This window comes from Diceros bicornis, chromosome 40 (assembly GCF_020826845.1).
Source record: "Diceros bicornis minor isolate mBicDic1 chromosome 40, mDicBic1.mat.cur, whole genome shotgun sequence".
In the NCBI taxonomy this organism is placed as follows: Eukaryota; Metazoa; Chordata; class Mammalia; order Perissodactyla; family Rhinocerotidae; genus Diceros; species Diceros bicornis.
In genome coordinates, this window is record NC_080779.1 from 7,889,387 (window position 1) to 7,912,344 (window position 22,958).

Genomic DNA, 22,958 nt, shown 5'->3' on the forward strand with positions numbered 1-22,958 from the left:
GTTTCTCCTCCTACTCCCCTAACTCCCTGAGTCGTTCCGCAGGTCACTCACTCAGGCTCAAAACTCGTGAGTCATCGTGTGACTAATTCTTCTTCCAGTAGCTCCACACCCAGCCAACACCGAGTCCTGGGGTGTTCCTTCAACACCCCTCTCCTGTCGCCCTCCATTCCCCCTGCTGAGCTCAGGACTGACAACGTCAGGGTCACCTGAGGCCCCACCCCACCTGCTGCTGACAGACTGGCCCTCTCCCTTCAGTCCCTCCCTGAAGACCAGGATCAGGACACCTCTGGACACCCAGATGGTCACCTCCTCTGTCCACTGTGTGGAAATCTTAGGGGTTCCCTTCTCAAATGGCATCAGGCCTAGTGATCAGGGCCTTCAGAATGAGGCACACCCCGGTCACTCAGGACTCCCCAGCGCTCTCCCTCACTCCAGTCCAGCTGACTCATTTAATGTCCTTCAAATCTTCACTTGTGCTCTCCCTCCCTCAGCTCAAGCCCCACCTCCTCTCATAAGTCTCAGCTGAGCCCGAAGCAGTCTTGACATGAACGACTTCACTGGATTTTCAACTATTTTACGAGACAAGTAATCACTCACCCATTTTACAGAGGATGCAGCTGAGGCTTAGGGAGTTCAACAGCTTGCCTGAAGCCACTCAATGAGCTTGTGGCAAAGCCTGGATTTGAACGTGGTGGTCTACGTTTGATTTGATCCATGGATGTTACTGATTTGAACAAGTTACCATCCATGGATGGTCTACTGATTTGAACAAGTCTCCCTCCTAACCACCAGGCTACACTGCCTCCTGAAGGATAGGACAGAGGCCTGAACTGCACAATCCAGGCCCAGTTTCCAAGGGGCCAGGCAGGGACCATGCCACTGTTCGAATGCAGACTGCTGATTTGTGCCAGTGTTATTTCCCAGTTAGATCACAAGCTTCACAAGCTTTAGCTTCAGGGACTAAACCTTACCCTTTCTTCACGTCCCACCAGATGAAATAACGTCTGGCCAGGCTCCCACTTCCGATCTGAACATAACCCTGTCACCGTGCTGATCCCTGCAGAATGTGGGCATCCCTGTCTCAAAGCCTTTGGCTATTGTTCTCAAATGTCACTCAGCAGGGAAGGAAGGGGCTCAGAAGGGATTTCCAAGGGACAGAGCGAGGAAGGGACAACTCAAACTCAGACTCGGCTCCCACAGTCAGAGCCTGCGGCATTCATGACCCACGTTTCATTTATAGGGAACCACCTGCCCTGATTCAGACCTGCTGAGAACATTTATAATCACAGCAAACCTCCACAATCCGGCGGTGTCTAAACACAAATTCCCTCCCGTCCCGCACAATCACAGAGGTGTGAGCCCAGGAGACCATTTCTGACCGTCACTCTCCCTATCTGTTATAACAAAAAAGCGTATACTGAACTGGCTCAAAACAGTCTGGGCTGATCCCGCAAGAAGCAGGATTTCCTCACTCTCACGCTGGAGATATGCAGAGAACCCGCTGGAACATTACAGAAAGTTCTGAATCAAGGACTGGGGGAAACCATTCTGAAGGATAATCAGTAGGACTCGTTCACACATGGCCTTACTCTCATGTTCTGGGTCCAATCTCAGCAGGTACGTGGTGACACCCTCTGATCTCTGAAAGGCTTATGCCAAATTTAAGACACTGTAACACCGTAAATGCCCAGACAACGCAGGTTACATCTCCTCTGCTCCGGCCCACTTTATAGCCTGGGGTGGTCTCTAAACCACTCTTATGTCTGTCCGTCGGTTTTAATGTACAGAAAAGTAACGAGAATAGCACAAAGAACATTATTTTCCCTGAGCCATTTGAGAGAAAGCTGCCAACGTGATGTTCCATTACCTGAATACGCTGTATTTCCACAAACAAGGACATTCCCCTCTGAAACCACATTACAACCATCAAAATCAGGAAATTAACATCTATAGAGTATTACCATCTAACTCTCAGACTCCACTCAGGTTTTGCCAGTAAGTTTTTCATCTCTAAAATAAAGACCCTGGTGTCACTGAACTCTCCTCTGATATTCTAACTGCTGTCTCTGTGACGAAGTCCTATCAAATGCCCACCTACTAAACCCTGATATTCAACACAGAGTAGTAAAAAAGACCTCAAGTGTGAGCTGAAGTCCCGTCTCTTCCCATACCTGTGACTAGTAGTGTGTTCTTGGGGACGTCAGCCACGCCCAAGTCAATTCTAGCAGGGGTATGCCTCTAAGAACCTCGTGAATGTCAGGAAGGAGCCACCCCACCCCGTCCAAAAGCCTGGACTCCAAGGAGGACAAGGCGGTTTTAGCGAGCATTCGGGAGGCCCTTTCAGGCCTTCTCCGCTCCAGTTCTGGCTTGGAGTCACAGAGCCGGGAGTCCTGGTGCTAGCCACTGTAGGTTTCTAACTGGCCTCACATATGGTCATGTATGGTCACATGGGACAAGTGCGAAAGCAGCAACCCTGGGGGCCAGGTCACTCTGGCTCCAGACGACAGAGAGGCCGTTAGCAACGGACATGTGGGCCTTGGAACAAACCCTCCGAGGAGGTTACTAATAGGCTAGAAATGGAACCATATGGTTTTGGGTAACCCAAGTCAGCACCTACATCTAAGTTAACCACTGAGCAGAGGGTTACCCTGGGGGTTTTGGTGGTTTCCAGCTGCTATCGGGAAGTGGTAACAAAAACTGTTCTTCAGTAGCCTGAAGGAAAATCTCTGAAAAATACCTCCCCGGGCGCAGCTTCCCCATCTCAAAAGATCTAGCCCAGTGCTTGAAAACACCTAACCCGCATGACTTTATAAGTCAGGCTGCAATATCAAGATGAGACTGCAGCCCAGGAACGCTCCTCCCGCTGGGCGGGGAGCTGGGCAGTGCGAGCCCTTCAAACATCAGCTGGGCTCTGCCAGCAGAAACGGTTCTTCACAACTGCTCCTTGTCCTCTGTGGGGAAGTTCTCTTTCACTGTTCCTGATCATAAATTGAATATGACAGGAGATTCAGTTTTGCCCATGTGCAAATAAGAGCTCATATTGTTTTATTCAATTATAAATTATTAAACAAAAAAATAGAACATCAATCCTTTTTAACAGAGAGACCTTTTTGTCAAAGGTACTGCTTTCTAGAAGTCCCTCTAACAAAGGATTACATATGAGTAAATTCAATTCACTACCAACCTCGACACAGCAAATGAGCATAAGAAAGCAGGAGAAGACTCTAGAGAGTTCCAGTTACCTGCAGTTAGAGATGTGAACACACGTTTATGACACTGGCTTTGCTGGGGAGTCTGGCGCTATTTTATTTCAAACCAGGCATCTGCCAGGGAAATCTTACCATGGATTTAGAAACAAGGTGGGTTTCCACAGCAGTAAAAATTACAACTGTGGATGATGCCACGAGTGGCTCTCAGAAGGTCCACCGACGCAGAGTAGTTTTCCATGCTGTTTTCACTCCTTCTTATAGGCAGGAGAGATCATTTAAAGGTTGACCGACAATCCTGCTGTAACTCCGGCAGCACGCTGGTGACGGTAATCTAACAGGAAGCCATGTGCACTTTGGCTCCAGTCTCCTCAGCAAGGGAGGGAGACGGGGTTGGGGGAAGCAGGCTGGGCTGCGACTGTCCTCTCACCTTCCTGCCTGGCAGCGCGGCCACGTCAAGTCTGGCTGTGGAGAAGCAAGAAGCCACTCCCCCGTGGTGATTTCTTGTCAGGGGGCCTCCCTGCCCTTTGATACTGCTCACGAGGGCAACGGAAACCCATGCCAAGATAATGAGCTCTCTCCTTGTCCAACAAAAGCAAGGCTTTGGGTAAACATGATAAACACATCAAAACAAAAAACAGACAAAAAGTGGGGGCATCTCTCCCTGGTGATAGCAAGACGGACCTCCGAGAGACTGTGCACTACGAACACGAACTGCTACTGACAGATACGATGTTCAAAACACCACTGTATTTGTAGTTTTACAATATACAATGCTTAGTGCAGACGTTTCCAAGGACACGCGTGCCCGAGCTGAGACTGAAGCCTGGAGGACAGCGTCATTCCACAGGAGAGGAGACGCTTTAGCAGAGCAGCTCTCGAGGGCACGATGGGAGCCAAGGGGAGAAAGTTCAAGAAAAGCAAACTTGGATTCTATTTAAGGAAGAGCTTTCTAACAATCTGTGTTCTCCAAAAATGGAATTGGCTGGCTCTAGAGGGAGAAGAGTTCCAGCAGGCTGGTGGCCGTCTGTCAGGGGCGGGGGGAGGCCCGGCACCCAGCCCAGGGACGGCTGTTGAGTCTTCTCGCAGAGAGCCCAGGGTACACGGGCACGCTGAGCTGATCACAGCTCGTGAAAAACCAGTCACTGAGTGAGACGTGGTGAATAGTCTCAACAGGAGGCTTTGTCTTTTCTCCTTCTAAAAACTGAAGGAGAACAATGACAAGCTATTCAAGGGAACTTCTAGATAATTCAGAGTGCTCGTTTTGCCTTGTTTTACCTCCCAGCATTTCATTCAACTTCTGGGTATTTTATTCTTTACTAGAATCTTGAGAATGTATTTTTAAAAAACGGATAAGAAGACAAAACAAGTCAAAAATGTTTAGCATCTCCAAAAAAGGTACTTGGGTGGGTAAGAGGCTGAAATTGGAAAAAATAAATAAAATTAAGCTCAGGACACTCTTAAAATATTTATCTATTTCTGCTACCCACATTTCCTCACCACAGTTAATTACGAGTTATAAGCATAGGACAACAGTGTTTCCTTCAAGGGACTTGCTTGGAAAAAAAGATAAAGTGGTGTCAGTTTAGCGGAAAAAGAATCAGATTGGTCACGAAAAATGGAATTTCTACATCAGGCTCAGAATCTATGCTAGCTGGTGAGCTGGTGTGATTCCTACGTAGGCCTGAGTCCCCTTTCTCTCCCCAAATCATGGAAATAACCTAATCCGTAACACAGAAATACTACTCAATCAATGAAGGCTTTAAATGGGTTTGAAGAGAGAGTCAGTAGGCTTTTCAAGAGTGCATAAAATGAAAGACAAATATTTTGCAACACCCATTACACTCAGTCTAGAATTTTCTCTTTCGGTTTCCCACCTCTTCCCCTCCCTCCAAAAATGAAAGAACTCCTCTTGTTAGAAATAAAAAGGAAAAACTCAAGTAAATGTAACATGGGTGATGATAACATTGACTTATTTCAATAGCAAATTCTTCAGTGATAACCAGCAGTCTCAGGTCCACCCACATTATCTTATAGAAGGAGGCAACAATAGCTTTTGTCAACGGCAGCTCAGTTCCGTCATTCTTCAGAGAAGAGAATTCCTGACCTTATTTTCTCACATAATCTGAAGCAGTAACTACTGCAAGTGAGTCTGATATGCATACAACGGCAAGATTGGACACTCTTCATTTCAGGTGATTCAAGGTGGCCTTTCTCATGTCTGGATATCGGAGAAGAGAAAGGCATGTGGGAGGAAAGCCAGATGAGAAGCCGACTGAGCTGAGCTCCCAGCTGTCCCCACCCCAGCGACCCTAGACAGTCTCTGACGTCACACTAGTGCTCACCCAGTTGCCACCTTAGCTAACACTGTCCAGGACTGTGGTATGAAACGTCATCAATTTAAGGGAGGGAAGAAATTTACCTGGGTTCAAAGTGCTTTGTGCTGTCTCCTTCTCTATGCATAAAAGTCAGTGGACAGGATTTTGCAAGAGAGAAGAGATTTGATGGAATGACATAGGCAGAGCTGTTGACATTTTTGGAGGTGGTAATTCCATCTCAGGATCCTCTAGAATGTTGATGCCAGGAGACAGAAACACGTGCCGGGGTGCGACACACACAGAAGTGTCAACTTACATAAGACTCCAAACTCTAAAATCTCCCAGAAATGACAAACATGATATTTCTCCATCTTGATCTCTTAATTTTTAGAGATTTTAAAAAAAGACAACTAGAAAGATGTCAACATTTAAAACAGACTTTTTTTTTTTGACACAAACTAAAAAGATGAACACTCTCCTCTCAAAAAAGCACGAGGCTCCCTCGCCCTCCATTATGGGGAGCAGTGCAGCTATAACCTGGGTCCTGATGTACCAAACACTCACCTAGCGTGTCCTTCAGGTTCTTCACAAGGGAGCCCTTCTTCAGGCTGTTCTTCCTCTCCACGTAGTTGGACGGCACGTAGCCCGTCCTGTTGGCCGCGTTCCTCACCCGCCACCACGTCTTGGAGTCATCCAACAGCCACAAGCGTTCGTTCTTCTTGATGTCCAGCTCCTGGTCCTGCTGGGCAGTGTAGTCCCACTTTGCTATAACAATAACTTCTTCTGTCATCTTTCATGGAGTCCTTCTGCCAGCAAAACATTTGGAGATGCTCATTAGAGAACCAACCAAACCCTTCATCCCTTGCATCAACTTGAAAAATTATGCATTGATAGCTTTTATTACAACTTAGCAACCGGTTTTCTCCTGGGTCTTGAAATACTCAACCTTAAAATCACGTTCTTTCAACAAGCTTTAGTATTTTGTTTAGAAACAGCAATCTTATAAAACAAATCTCAATTTCATACATTGGGAATTCTGCATGCTCTGCCAAAAACAAACTTTCAAAAAATTCTAAATAACATTATCATAACTAAATGTGTTCATTTGATTAAGTAACACCAGCTCCGTATAGCTGATACGTTTACATTCATATTTTCAGGATATACTGAATTTTATGAACATATTTAATGAACACAACACACCCAAACTGTTCCCATAAATTAAAAATAAAAGAAATGTAGTACTAATGTAATGTGGTATCCTGGATTGGATCCTGAAATAGAAAAAGGAAATAAACGAAAACACTGGTGAAATCCGAATAAAGTCTAGTTAACAGTAATGTACCAACGTTAACCTTAGTTTTCACAAATGTAACATGGTTATGTAAGGTGTTAACATTGGGGAAACTGAGTAGAGAGTATATGGGAATGTTTTGTACTATCTCTGCAACTTTTCTGTAAACATAAAATTATCCTTGAAATCTGCACATGGATGTTTATAGCAGCTTCCTTCATAATTGGCAAAATTTGGAAGCAATCAAGATGTCTTTCAGCAGATGAATGGATAAATAAACTGTGGTACATCTAGACAATGGAATATTACTCAGGGATAAAAAGAAATGAGTTATAAAGCCATGAAAGACATGAAGAAACTTTAAATGCATATACCTAAGTGAAAAAAGCCAATCTAAAAAGGTTACACACTGTCTGATTTTCACAGACTCTCTCCTTGACCAAACTTTAGTCAAGTTCCTCTGAATCTTCTTCCCAAACTAGCCCTTGACTTTTGTACTTCCACGCCCTTGTTTCCATTGCCCAATTTTAGCAAGAATCCTGCCCAGCTGGTTTAGCCTGAGTCCTCCACTCTCATCAAGGAGATGCTTGATCACCTAGGCCTACCTTCAGGAAGAATCCTGTTAGGTCAGTTTGGCCAGAATCCTCCCCGTACCTCTGATGCTTCCTCTTAGTAATTTTCCATTCATCTACCCCCTACCCCGCTCCGTGGTTGTCAGTTCCCACTTTTCCTTCTTGTATGTTGCAGTTGAGCCCAATCTCTCTCACTCACTGCATCACTCCCTTGTAGTAGTCCCCTGAATAAAGTCTGCCTTACTGTTCTTTAACACGTGTCATGAATAACTTTTTCTTTTACAATTCCACTATATGACATTCTGGAAAAGGGAAAACTATGGAGACAGTAAAAAGATCAATAGTTGCCAGGGGCGAGGGGGGAGGGAGGGATGAATAAGCAGAGCACAAAGGTTTTCAGGACAGTGCAGCTATTTTGTATGATCCTATAACAGTAGATACATGTCACTGTACATCTGTCAAGACCCATAAAATGTGCAACACCAAGAGTGAACTGTAATGTAAAATTACTCCGAAATAAAAAGTTTATTAAAACAACAACCAATAGATGTATTATATAACTAGTTAAGTCAATTCTGGAAGTAATAAACAGCAAAAGTATACCTGAACGACCAAAATGAATACAGTTATCAACTATTTCAGCAGCTCCGTACTTCTTAGGTAGAAGATGGTTATTTTTTCAGCAGAAAAATTCAATACTCAGTCCTTCAACTGACTAGAAGTTTCCTCTAAACTAGGAAGGAAGGAATAATGGAAAGACTCTTGACTAAAACTCCCTTCCTCTCCGACAGTGAAGAGTTCTCATTACTTTATAAGGGATGACTTCAGGATTACAAAGGGGACCTATGCACATTGACTCCACAGAAGCATGAATACTATTTTTAAATAACATGACACTTTCTACGAGATGCTAAAGAAATTTATAAATAATACATGCTCCCTCCTTTCATGAATTAATTTCCAAATTTAGAGATAACAAACCTTTTGGGAAGGAGGAAGTATTTATTAAAACTTATGCATAATGTATACAACATCGAAGACGATAGCATTTACACAAAGCTCATTTCCAAACCATAGACAATTCTGTTACCTACTTTCAGAAAATCTCAGGTCCATACCATATCTCTCTCTCTCTCTCCTGACCTTTCTGTCAGGTTAGACTTTTGAAAGTCATAAAGGTAGTTTTTCTTTTTGTAATAATAACGAGAGCAGTAATAGGAATGGGGATCAGAGAATATTCTATTTGAATATTGGGTTTGTTTCTTAATTACACAATTTTCAAGAGTTTTTAATAAGAACAGCCCATCACTTAAGACCAATCAAAGCAACTTATTAATTTTCTGCATGACTTGACTGCATGAAGAGCAGTTAAGTAAGGAGCTGGCTGGGCATGGTACGTTTCAATGCACATGGAACATCATGTGGGAGCTTAAAAAAATGCCAGTGCCTGGGCTCTGCCACACATCAATGATATCAGAATCTCCAGGACTTCACAGCTCGCCCAGTGACTCTGACAGGCCTCAGCAAGGAACACCCATGAGCGGGAAGCGAGTCACACACGCCTCCTCACAGATGCTCTCCCTGGAGCCCTAGACCTGTGCACCAATGAAGATGTAAATGCTCAGCTGAGGAAGTAAACTCAGAGTAGGATGGGTACCTGACATACATCAGCTCATTTCATTTCCAGAACACCCACCTTTCAGGGAACTGTTATCCTTTAGGAGAATGAGGGTCCCAGAGATGAAGTGACTTGTTAAACGACGGTCAGGAGCCCGGGTCCGTCAGCTCCCAAATCTGTGCTCACTTGCTCACTTCCGGGGGTGGGTGGGTGAGGGCATAGTGTGTGGTCTGTATTTTGACAGGCTTATTCCAACCCAGGAAATCTATGATTCCAGGGCAGGTGAAAATAAAAAGTTCCTATGCACCTAGGAAGCCAGCACTGGTGGTCTAGTGGTCAAGATTTGGCACTCTCACTGTGGCCTGGGTTTGTTTCCAGGAAACCATATCACACGTCTGTTGGTTGTCACACTGTGGTGGCTGCGTGTTGCTGTGATGTTGAAAGCTATGCCACTGATATTTCAAATACTAGCAAGGTCACCCATGGTGGAAAGGTTAGAGCAGAGCTGACAGACTAGGAAGAAGGCCCTGGCTACCCACTTCCAAAAAAATTGGCCATGAAAACCCTGTGAATAGCAGCAGAGCACTGTCTGATACAGTGGCGGGAGGTGAGAGGATGGTGGGTAAAGACTGGGCAGGGTTCCGCTCTGCTGGACACAGGGCCGCCAGGAGTCGGAATCCACTCCACGGCACTAACAACAACAAGCGCACCTAGGAAACAATAGGAAATGCACCTAGGAAACTTACTGTAATTGACTTATGACAGCTTGCCATCAATACGAAAGCTTCAAAAGGCCAGCCAATCAACAATCGCCTCACTTCAGTGAAGTCCGAGACCCGCCATGGCGGGGAGCTGAGAGGACAGGTAACCGGGAGGTGGGGAAGGGGAAAAGGAGACTGAGCTCCTTTCAAGACTGAGTCTTGAAACATGGGTAGGAAGGATCTGGAGGGGCGACACAGTCAAGGAGGGCACTCCAGGCCAGACAGCTGTGAGCAAGAACCATGCGGTGGGCAGAAGAACGAAGAATAAGTGACTCCAGAGAGTCATTTAAAATGAAAAGTCAACAGGATAGTATTTCAGTGTGAAGTAAGGTCCCCTTCCCCGACCCCACCCCATCACCCTGTATTCCTGCAGACGTCTGATCTGTCTTCTCTTTGCCAACACAGTTGGACAGGCCACCTGGAGGCCCATTCTGCAGGGATCTGTATGCTGGCCAAGAGTCCAGATTCCAGCCCTGATGCTTTGGGAAACCGTTTCTCAGGGGCCCAACAGCAGCACATGTTATTTTCAGTTAGAAGGAATCTGCTCTGGTGTGACTGGCATAGGACTGGAGTCCATGAGATGGACTGGAATAGGAAGAAACTGGCGATGCATCAAGATTATTCCACAATAAAATTACAAACAGACTCAAATTTCTTATACAGAAAAGCCCTAAAAGAAGAAAGTCTGAAAAAGTGCATTCTAATTGACTACTAAATTTTAATTCAGAGATGGTATTCTGATTTAGTCTGAGATAGAATTATAGAGGTCAGGTACCAAGAACAACACACGTTTGTCACTCCAGCCTAGGCAGTTCAAGGAAATCTAATTTTTGCCTTCATAATTACAGCTAGTTATCACCCAGATCTAGCCAGCAGAAAGAAAAGCCACAGATCTGATATTATAGAGCAGATGATATCTTAGGTGTCATGTGACCACTCTAGACAGAGCTTAGCAAGAACCCCAAGTTATACTGAATAAGAGAACCTAACGAGCTAAGCTGCTTTTTCAAGTCTTAGGTGGGAGAAAATTTAAAAAAAAAAAAAAAAACCAAACACACTAAAACAGCTATAAAAACTTTCTTGGCTGAACAGTTTTCACTAACTCCTAAAATAACATCAATCCTATTCTAGGACCCTATTTTCTTTCTAAAAAGGATCCTGTTAACTACATCTTGCTGGGTTACATACTCCTCATGATAGCCAGTGTTCCTACAACCCCCAAAATGGTCACAGATATTTCCAGAGGGGTCTCAGGGACCAAGCTGAACCAGTTGGTCAAGAGTCTGGGATTCTAAGCTTAACTGGACCATCTGCATGTCCACCGTGGACTTCAGCGTATTCTGTAAGATGGGAATAGCAGCATTCGCCAGCCTCACAGGACACTTCTGATGCTCAGGAGCACAACAACGCAGTGTTGAAGGGGGTGGGCTTCAGTGTCACACAGACCTGGGCTGGAGTACTGCTACGCCACCTTGGCCCAGCTACCTCTTCTGTAACATGGGTCATAACAGCACCTCACCTAGGAGCTTGCGAAGAAAGCCTTAGAGCACGCTGCCCGGCACAGAAGACACTCAAGAACGGAACTTGGGTCATAATTCAAACCCTGTGTACACTGCAGCACACTTTATAAGTGTATGGTGGGGCAGTGTTCCAGTGACCTCTTCCTTCCTTCAATCAGGATTTACTAAGCACTTACTACGCAGCATTCTTTCAAGGCACCAGGTTCTTTGGCGAGCAAGACAGACCAGGGTCTGCTCACTCGTGATTCAAGCCCCAGGCACAAAGAACACCTCCTCAGAGAGCACTCCTGACGTCCCTATCTAAGAGCACTGCCACGGCCTCTCCCTACAGAGGTCGTTTAGTGTACAGCCTACTACTTTATTTCCTGAGTGGCACTTAGCACCAGCTGAGATTACCTGGTCACCTCTCTACTGTCTGGGAGGCCCTATTGTGTGCTGACAGGGGCTGTTTAGGCTTCAGCCACCTGGTTTAATGGGAAGCTCAAGGATGAGGCAGACTGAGAATTCAAGGATAATACACGTCTACTGCATTCACCCTTCTACCGACTAACCAATGTAGCCCACCACAGAATAGAGCATGCCATACAGCTTTAAAAAACTGCCAATCCTGCTTTGCAATATAAACCTTCTGTGGATGGAATATGATTTCTTGAACTCAATTCAAAATATATAGACAGAAAGATAGGGAAACAGACAAAACAGGTGTAACACTTTATCTCTAGGATATTAACTTGGAATTTCAGAAAAATTCATATGTGCATATGTGGATATAGACATATCAAAATATACGTGTCTATGAGCAAATAATTGGTTTAGAGAGTAACCAGGTAGGAAAAGAAATGAAGACTACACACACAAAAAAACTGCCATTCTTACCTTTATTTTCAACATATAGTCTGAATTACTCAAATAATGTAATCTACTTCACCATGGGTCTTAAGGACTTTTCTTGTAACATCTCATGCCCTCAATGCAGTTAACCAATTATTACGGAAACTCACTCAAATATAGGCTTTTAGTAGATGTGGTAGGAAGAATAACAGCCCTCCAAAGATGTCCACATCCTAGTACCTAGAACCTGTGAATATGTTCAATTACATGGCAAAGGGGAATTAACGTTGCCAATCAGCTCATTTTGAGAGGAAGAGATTACCCTGGATTATCTAGGTGGGCCCAGTGTATCACACAGGTCCTTCCTTATACACAAGAGAGGGAGGCAGAAGAGTCAGAGAGTGATCTGGAGATGCTATACTGCTGCATTTGAAGATGGCAGAAGAGGCTACAAGCCAAGGAAAGTAGGCAGCCTCTAGAAGTTGGAAAAGGCAAGGAACAGATTCTCTCCTAGAGCCTCCAGAAGGAATGCAGCCAACACCTTGATTTTACTCCTGTGAGACCTGTGTGGGACTTCTGACCACCAGAACTCGAAGAGAATAAACCTGTGCCGTTTTAAACCCCAATCCTTGCGGCAAGTTGCTACAGCAGCCACAGGAAACTAAGACAGTGAGTAACTATGCTAAGTCACTCAAAAAAAAGAAATACTTTCTAGGTTCTCCCTCATTTAGTGCAATGTTTCCCTCCCTTGATGTATAATTGTAAACATTTTAAAATAGTACATTTGCATTAAGGAGACCTACTCAGAGAAACAGTCCCAGAAGCAACTAAAACACCTCGTAAGTTCTTTATTCAAGTTTCAAGTTGTGTTGTAGATTACACTTACCAGATGCCAACTAATTTGACAAGAGTTGGCAGGAACCTGTGGTCTCCTGTGGGGGAATAGAAAGGCCACTTGGTGGCTTTTTACAAGCAGTATCACTAATTACAGCTAATACGCTTCAACTTTAAGTAGGACACAATATGGAATCTAGTGGCTGTTCCAACTCTCAGTAAGCTAATTAAGCTGTGACAAAAGTCAAGGTCTTACTACTTCCTTGAGGCACAAAAATACATCCCACGTAAGAGAGAAAATAAACAACAGAGCGAGGCTCAACACACCTTCTTCCATAGAGAGAGAGAGGTGGCAGGACAGGCTGCCATCCACAAGGTGAGGGTGCACGGTTACAGTCTGAGCAACCAACATTCCCCTCGTCCCCGCACCAGACTGTCTCCTGTGTGTGGGCTCATCCGATGCAGCGGGCCTCTGAAGGACAGAGGACCTACAGACCTATTTAATGAAGGATGAGACTGGGGCTTAGAGCTATTAAATAACGCGTCCAACTCCACAATGCTGCACGGGCCTGAGCTCAGCTTCAAACCCACCAGAACTATTATTACAAAGCCCGGGCTTTATCTCGTATCCTCTACTACCTGGTAGTGCTCCTTGGTAGCAGAATTTTGCAGCATGGCTAAAAAAAGAAATCCCAAGGGTAAGGTAGATGCTGATAAACAAGAACTGAATTTCAATTTCATTTTGATAAATTGGTAAGTGAAAATACTAAGGAAGAAACAGGAGTAGCTCCAAAATTCCAAGTATGATCTGGGGAGGGTCTTGTTGGTTTTTAAGTATTTTATTCGAGGAGGGTAAAGGAAAGCTAGATTAGTTGGAGAGTGAAAGTCTCCCGATTCCAAAACACAGCGTTGAAGAGCTCGGTTCCTCCGGCCCCTCCGTCCAGGCTGCGTGGGGCAGGCTGTCTGTACTGTGCTCCTCCGGAGCACGGCCACCTCCTGCAGCCGCTCTGCTAGGCGGGGCTCAACGGTGCAAGGCAGAGGCTTCCGAGTCACTAAGACGGGCAACCTGTGCCCCACGGGTAATTCTGGACAGGGTCTTTTTATGACTTGTTTTCTAATATTATCAGATAATAGCCAAAGCCTGTGGCTTGTAAAGTCATCGTCTCGGAATTTGCGAAGGTTTCCTCTGTGGCCACCGATGTGACCCATTTCCATGAATGTCCCTCTCCAGTCGAGGAAAAGGCTAGGGTTTGAAATCCAGTCTCAGCACCAACCAGGCAGATGACTTGGGGGAAAATTACTTAAGCTCTCTGACCTCCATTTCTGTGTTTGTAAATGAGGTCAGAGCTTCCGTGAGGATGAAATGAGACAATCCACAAGATGTAGGCAATATCTGGTCCATGCTAGATAAATGTTAAACATTCTTGCTCTACATACATCCACGTAAGGCCAAATCACAAGACTCACTGGACTTGAATGAAGGTAGCTTTTACAGGGATTCAAAAATGTATTTGCATTAGATTATGACAGTGTCATTTAAAAAGAGAGAGAAACCTTAAAATAACAAGATAACTAATGCTCAAAGGTAGTGCCATAAAACTGGGATCCCACGTACCGTGAATCCTATTTAGGAAGTTTTACAAACAGACCCCAATGGGTCTTGGGTACATCCCAGCTCCCACTGTGGCCAATACTAATGATATCTGCTCGTATTCAGCCTAGAGAGGATATACTTTATAACAAATCCGGGGTCTCTGCTCAACCTCCACCCCATCTTTTTTTTTAAGTGAGTATCTACTATTAATTTATCCTTACTGCCAGGATCAGGTAGCCCCCAAAATTAAACTACCTGAAAATGTGAGTTTATCAACCAGTTTTCAGGAGTTAATCACCAAGCAACTCATTTTACTATGTGAGATGCCTGTACACAACGAATATTTCATTAACTAGAGTTCATATTTTATTCAGATGTCCTTCACTTCCACCTCACATCCTTTTTCTATCCCAGGATCTCACCCAGAGACCACATTACATTTAGTTGTCATTCTCCCTAGGTTCCTCTTAGCTGTGACAGTTTCTCAGACTTCACTTGTTTTGATGACCTTTACAGCTTTGAGGAATACTTGTCAGGTATTTTGTACAATATTCCTCAGCTGGGACTTGTCTGATGGTTTTCTCCTCATTAGACTGGGGTTATGGGTTTTGGGGTGGAAGACCACAGAGGTAAAGGTTCACTGTCACTGCATCCTATCAAGGATACAGAGCATCGACATGACTTAGCACTGCTGGTATTAACCTCCATCACCTGGCTGAGGCAGTGTCTGTCTGTTTCTCCACTGTAAAGTCATTCTTTTTCTCATTTTCCAAACTGTGCCCTTTGGATGGAAGTCTCTAAGCACAGCCCACACTTAAAGAGTGAGGAGATATGCTCCACCCCCTCAAAGAGGAATATCTACATAAATTATTTGGAATTTTGCATGGGAGATCTCTCTCTCCTCCCCCGTTTTTAAATTTATTCAACCACTTATTTACATCAGTATGAACTTCTGGACATTTATTTTACACTTTGGGCTACAATCCAACACTACTGGTTTATTTTGTTGCTCATAATTGTTCTAACTTCAGCTGTGGGAGCCCTGTCAGTTGGCTCCTGCGTCCCTTTGACATACACCGTCATCGTGAGTGTGTGTTTGTTGCAAGCACAACCTTACTTTCTGGCACCACAGGATACTCCAGGCTCATCTTGTGTATCCTCTGCCCCAGTCTTAAAATCAATTTGGCTAATTTTACAGTAACCAGCAATGTCTACATCCCACTTTCTGTACATTTTACGCTGAGAGTTCTCCTGTGCTGACCAGTCCAGCTCCTGGGTCATGGTGTTGTTGAAGAAAACAAAGAAGCTGTTTTGTGAGACTGATGGTATTTGATTTCAACAAGCCTTCTCTCCTGCTAAGCAATGCTTTTAAGTAACGCCTTTTGCTGGTTACCTAACATACTGCTCAGTGTCCGCCCTGCCGACTCCCTCCATAACCAAGTCACCATCTCCCACCACCTATTTCTCCTGCAGCCTATTTCTCGAGGCTCAGTCCCATCCTCCCCCCTCACTAACCACCCCCCAACCCAGCCAGGCCTCCCTGATTCCATCTACAGTCTTTGTGGTGCGTACCTCAGGCTCTCCAAGCATAATTATTTTTATCCTTGACTTAGGTGAGCCAAAACTTAGTAACACATGTCAGGAGCGCTTGAAGAGATCTCAGTCGCTATAAATCAGGAGTCTGACATGGCACCAAAAGTACCAGGGGCGCACATAGCAAACTCTGGTAGCACCTACTCCACACCTGCCCCGGGACAGCCGACTGTGCAACAGCAGCACTCACAACCCGTGGGCCAGCCCCATTTTATATTTCTGATCGCCAGCTCATGCGAGCCCTTGGTGCTGCCTGGCAGCCCACTTCTGTGTCCTAAGTGAACTTGCTCTCCTTCGGTGAGGGGGCTACTTCAGATCTCCTCCACCCGCTAATATCTCCTCCCCTTCCCACCGTCTCCGCTGATGAATGACCTTGCTTCTTATTTCACTCAGGAAAACAGAAGCGATCAGAAGGACATGTCTACCCGTGCCTGTGAACACGCGGCTGTCCCTTTTGCTCCTGGGGCGGGCATCTGGGTGCCCCTTCTGAGGTGTGTCCTCCTCTGAGCACTGGATCTGCCCGTCCTGGCTCCTGCGGGACGCTGCTCCCACAGTTATTCCCCGCTCCACTGTGTCATGAACATCGCTCTCTCCTGTAACACCCTGCCTGCACATTGACAGCTGACACCATCCACCAGCCATTTCTTGGACACACCCTCCACTCGGCTCCCAGGCAGTCACACAGCCCCGCTTCCCACCCTTGCTCCCTGACTATTCCCCCTGGGTCTCCTTGCTGGCTCCTACTAGTGCTTCTGACCTAGAGATGCTGGAGTAGCAGGCTGTGTGGGGCCTGGACTGCATTCGTCTACTTGCTCCCTGGATGAGTCAATCTACCCTCTTGGCTCTGTGTGCCATCCTATATGCACATTGCTCCCCAAAGCAGTCTCCACCCTTGCTCTCTCCTGAATGTCAGACTTCCACACTCAGCCGCCTATTGAACACCTCCATCTGGATGTCTCATGTGGCCTTCAGACTTCACAGGTCCACACAGCACTCTTCATTCTCTCCACCAAAAGAAAATCTCAAATCAACAACAAAAACCTCTGTGTCTCCCATAGTGCTCTCTTCTGCGTGAATGACATATAAGACTACCATTCACCCAGCTGCTCATTGGGCCAAAAATCTTAGAGTCATCCCACAAACTCCTGTCTCTCACTCCCCCACCATTCTATCAGCAAACCCTGTGGGCTCACCTTCAAAATACATCTGCTTCCAACCACTGCTCCCTGCGCCCCCACCCTGCCACCGCCCTGCTCCAAGCCAGCAGCGCCTCTTGCCTGGACTACGCAACTTTCTCCTAACTGGGCTCTGCCTCCACCCCTCCACGCAACTCCTGGTCGGTTTCTCTAACGGCAGCCTTGTGATCCTTGTAAAGCAGACGGCGGTTTGTTTCACTCCTCTGTCCAAACCTCGCTACAGCTTCCCATCACACTAGAATAAAACCCAAGGCCTTTAACCAAAGCCTAAAATAACTTGACCCTGGGCTCCTTCTCCAAACTCATATCCTGCTCCTCACACCTTGCCCTTCCTCAGAAAAACGAGGTGAGCTCCTGCCTTGAGGCCTCTGCACCTGCCGGCGCTGCCTGAGACGCTCTTCCCCCAGATATCTCTCTGCACGACCCGGCTCCCTCTCCCTCTGAACTTGGTTCAGGCCGGTATCCAATGTCACCTCCCTTGCTTCTCTCTCCCTCTCTCATAGCCTGACCCTGATGAAACCCAGCTCTCTGCCAAGCCCCAGCTGCCCCACCTTTTCTAGAAGAGCCGCTGTGTCCCTGCCATCCCCTGCCACCCCCTGTTCTGCTTCCTTCTTTTCGTGGCACTTAACCAGAACGTCACACGTTTTCATTATTGTCTATTTTCTCTCACTGAATGTAATTCTTGTGGACAAGGACCTTGTCTCCTCATAAACAGAGCACTTAGAAGGCCTGAGCCCGCGTATCACCCAGCGAGTACTGGAAGGAGTGAATGGGCGAAGGTCCTATAGGTGGATGCTCTAATTTATCAGGAGCTGCTGGGGGCTCACGGCCGCCACAAGAATTCACTCGTGGATACAGGATGCTGACAGGCTACTGTGTCCTACACTGAAGTCCTGAATTGTAGCTGGATTCAGATTTAAGATGCCTCATCTAAAACAATCTCACCTTTTGATATAGTCATTGTTAGTCTACATAACAAGGGCTCTTAACTCATGATGGAAGCCACAGAAGAATTCCAATTAAAAATTTAAATTTTATACTATTCAGCTACTTTGAGCAAAAGGGTGAAAGTACACGGAACGTACATAAATATTCATGAAATGCAGATCAATAATGAAGAGTGAATCTTTCAACTCTTTCTAGCAACTGATTAGCACAGCAACAGATAATGAAAGATACAAGTTTAGCAAAGCTCATTAAACTCCTGAGAAGGCACAGTCTAAGACTAGATCATATACTTGGCAAAAATAATTTGGGTATGGTAATAAAATTCCAGTATGTAACAACTTTGTATTTATCTTTTTCAACCTCAAAATTTAAAAACAGTCGTTGAACACCAAAACAACACAAAATGGATATGTCTCTCTCAGCAGAGCTGTAAGAATACCAGATTCCCTTTTACATGAAAGCATTAAAGTTTATAAATAGTGGTATACATTGTTGGCACAGTAGAAGACTCTGTTCCAGTTAAAAGAAAGTTCAGATTCTCAAGTACGAATTATCGATTTTCACAGATCAAAAAATGATGAAATATACTTGTAAAGAAACCGTTGTAAGCAGTACATATAATGACAAGGGACTGGTATCTAGAATATATAAAAACTCCTACAATTCAAGAAGAAAAAGACCAACACTCAATTGAAAAGTAAGTAAAAGACATGGTCATCGCACAGAAGGGCAGCACAAATGGCGAATAAACATAAAAAAAGCTCAACTGCGGGGCCGGCCCCGTGGTTTAGCGGTTAAGTGCGAGCGTTCCGCTACTGGCAGCCCGGGTTCGGATCCCGGGCGCGCACCGACGCACCGCTTCTCTGGCCATGCTGAGGCCGCGTCCCACACACAGCAACTAGAAGGATGTGCACCTATGACATACAACTATCTACTGGGGCTTTGGGGAGACAAAGGAGGAGGATTGGCGATGGATGTTAGCTCAGAGCCAGTCTTCCTCAGCAAAAAAAAAAAGAGGAGGATTAGCACGGATGTTAGCTCAGGGCTGATCTTCCTCACAAAAAAAAAACAAAAAGCTCAACTGCATTCCTAATTTGAGATCACAGTAAGACACCATTCTACACGAGATGGAGAAAATGAAACAGGTTGATAATGTAAGTGTTAGGAAGGCTACAAAGCAATGGGAACCCTCATATTCTGCTGGAGAGAGTAAAATGGAATAGCCACTTTGGAAGACAATTTGGAATTATCTCGTAAAGCTGAACACTGACACGCCGTCCCAGGCAGCAATTCCTCGCCCAGTCATAGGCATAGAGAAACTCGGGCACTTGTGTGTCAGGGGACCTGCACAGCAGTGCTCAGAGCAGCAATGCTTATGACAGTTGAAGAGAAATCACCCACCAATCAACAGGAGAAGGGAGACGTGGGTGACATCACACAGTGCAGCATCACTCAGCAGCCTCCCCAAACCACGCAGACGCCTCTCAGAAACCATGCCGAGCAGAAAAAAGTCAAAGGACTACATCCTCCATGGTTCCATCTTCACAAAGGCCTAGGACAAGCAAACTGAACATGCTGTTTAGGCTTGCATATGTATGCGGTGAAACCAATTTTAAAAAGCAAAGGAATGAATGAGGAAATAAATAAATAGTGGAGAAGAGACAAATTTCCCCAGAAGAACTGTAAACAAGTCAAGGAGGCAGCGCGTAACTCCCCACCCCTAAGTGCGGGCTGTGCCTAGACTTCCTTCCAGACAGGACGGCATGAGAAGGGACGAAACCTGATGACAGGGCCCCAAGCCAGGTGATCGAGGGCAGCACCACGCTGGTAAGTCAGGTGGGCGGTCAGTACCCTGCGTACGACAATGATGAAAACGGCATTCTCCCTCCACGGTGTGCCTCCCCAAAGCCACGGCCCCAGTCTGACGACGAGAAAAACATCAGATAAATCCTAACGAGGGACACCTGACAAGGCCTCCTCAAACTGTCAAGGCCATCACAAACAGGGAAAGTCTGAGGAACTGTCACAGCCTAAGTTCCCATGACGACCAAATGCAACGTGGGATCCCGGGTGGGATCCTCTGTCCCTGGGAATTTTCTTTACTCTGAAGTGGACTTTATCTGATATTAATATAGATACTCCTGCCTTCTTCTGATGATTCATGTTTGCATGGTATATCTTTTCCATCCTTTCAGTGTCAACACATATGCATACATATACACACATACACACAGATAAAGTGTCTCTAAGGGGGCCAGGACATGACAGGGGAAACAGAGAAGCTCCTCAGAGGAGAGGGCGGAGTTCTGTGTTGAAAAATTACTGTGGAGAGGGGTCAGAAACAGCCCAAACCCAGGGGCCCAGGACTGCACAAAGGAGTTCAGAACCCTTTAGGTAATTGAATCTGGCTCTAATTTGGGAATAAGAAATTTCCCGTTTATGAGTTAAATTTTTGCAGAAAAACTCCAAATGATCAGATCTTCTCTACACTAGCCTGATAAGCTTTCCATTCCCGAGACAGTCAACATGACAGGCCTTCCCACAAATGTCACCCACACAGCAGGCAGAATGCCTGAGGGGACAGAACTGGGCCTCCCAGGGTCAGCCTCCAAGGGACACGAAATATCTTAGCACCCAGCTCTCGAGTCGTAAGGGACACAACGCAATCACTGGTTAATCGGAAGATCTGTCAGGATCCCACAGTGCTGGGAGCTCCAATCCTGATCATCAGGACGCCAAGATATAGGGACTTCGACCCTGAGGACCAGAGGGTCTGGTTGTGGAACAGAACACGTCGCAGATGTCTTCAGGATGTGACGTTAAGTGACAGAGCACGGCTGACTTTGTATATGCTGTCTTTTGTAAAGTAATAACTATTTCACGGCCCTTCTGTGCTCTGCAGGCGGCCCAGATATTGGCCCCACTGGGCAAAAGTAAGGGCTCTATAAAAACCCCTAAAAGAAGAGAAATTAGTTCCCTTCCACACAAAACAATATGGACTGCTATGTGATTTCTGCACCGACCCTGAGCCAAGCTTTCCAGGAACCCGCCAGGCCCCAGCTGGAATCTCCAAAGCAGAGAACACAAGGCGCGGAGAGAAAGTATTAGTGCTCCTTTTCTGGTATGTTCTAAATCACCACGGTGCCCTGTGCTGCTTCCTGTTTCTTCATTACATTTTGTTAGATTTCTATGCATAAGAGCAGTCTCCCTTAAGGGTTAGCTCACTGTAAGGAACAAAAATCAGTATTGCCAATAAATACTGTAATTAGTCATGGAATGGAACTTTTTAAAGTCTCACGAATTACCTAAAGTGTGAATATATGAAAATCCTCAAACGGAGGACCTCAGAGGAGGAGGGCCCTTTAAGGAAGATCAATGTAAACATACAGATGCCCAGGCCCCTTGAGCCCAATCCAGGTTAGTCTGGAGTGGGGCCTGAGCATCCTGGTGTCTCCTCAAGGAAAATGCACAGTTCAAAGTGGCCCAGAGCACAGAGGGGTGACCTTGCACCAATGCGAGCATGCATGTCCAGGAGACTGGAACACGCACGCTGACACTCACCTTCCCCTGTCTTCCTAGCTTTCCTATGCCCTCCATCCCAAACTAGCCTTTCTCTCTCCAGCTGGCAGGGAATATAAAATCCAGGGTCCATGTTCACAGTTTCCAAATTGGCTGATTGGAATGAGTTGAGAAGCCTTAAAATAAAGCAAAAAGGTCCAGGCTTCCCAAAAATCTAATTCCTGGGGTTAGGATCTGGGCCTGGGGTCTGTGTTTTCAAAAGCCCCTCCACGATTCTGAAGAGCAACCAGTTTTGGGAACAGTTCTGACGAAAACATTGACACTCATGGTTCTCACCTGCATCAGCACATGTGAACCCTGGGGCGCATTCAGCTCTAGAGGCCCAGGCCCATCCCCCACCCCAGGGCAGTAGCTCCCCCGGGAGCCAGCAGCACTGACTGACAGCTCCCTGGGACCTATGTGCTCGCTTCTGGAAACAGAGGAGTGAAGCAGAGGCCCTAGTGCGTCTATCTCCACTCCATCCCAAGCACCTCATCAAGTTTCCAGCTCCCTCTATGCCTGGCCCCACTCAGCCAACAAAAAGCCAGCAGCATCAGCAGAAGGCAGCTCGGGGAAATCCCTGGTCCCCTTTCCTGGAGCTGAGACTCAGGTGGTAGATGAGCCCCTGAGTTCACTGCAACTGGAGGAGGAGGGGGTGACACTGGTGTCTCACACACCTTGAACACTGTTTTCCACAGAGCTCTGGCGGGTGTAGCAGCCAGGCTTGTGGTACAAAACTGTCCATGCAGTACTGTCCCTAGAATTCCAAAGTCACAGACCCAGCACTCATCTCATCCCTCCATGTCACTGTCACAGACACTAAGGCCTAGAGGTCAACACACAGCCGTGAAAAGAACAAACAGATGTGCACACATCCTGCACCACACACTTGACACTTTCCCCAGAGACCTCTGCTCCAAGCACAAGTTGAAGAGGTCTGGGATCGAATCAATGGAAAAATATGACCAACATTTTACAAAACTGTCCTAAATATGAGTTTTTGGATTATAAGATGTAGCCGTCTGAAGATGGCCTGTATTTAGCTTTGCCCACAAAAGACGCGTCTGTCAGATCCAGGCTACCGACAGGGAAGACTTTCCTGCCTCAGGCTCCTG

At 45.9% G+C, this 22,958-nt stretch overlaps 1 protein-coding gene across 4 annotated transcripts in view; it reads right to left on the minus strand.

The window, feature by feature from the left end:
- The window catches only part of NCK2 (NCK adaptor protein 2), a 136,361-nt gene that overhangs the window by 33,308 nt on the left and 80,095 nt on the right, over positions 1 to 22,958 (minus strand). Inside the window, exons 3-4 of one of the 4 annotated variants that reach the window (XM_058534367.1) lie at positions 13,007 to 13,052; positions 6,089 to 6,330 (exon numbers count right to left, since the gene is read on the minus strand). In XM_058534367.1, the coding sequence (XP_058390350.1) occupies positions 6,089 to 6,314 (226 nt within the window). In that variant the 5' untranslated portion in view covers positions 6,315 to 6,330; positions 13,007 to 13,052. Of the gene's footprint in view, positions 1 to 6,088; positions 6,331 to 7,993; positions 8,124 to 13,006; positions 13,053 to 22,958 lie in introns of those variants that run through there. The other 3 variants (XM_058534368.1, XM_058534366.1, XM_058534363.1) reach the window with 3 other exon arrangements.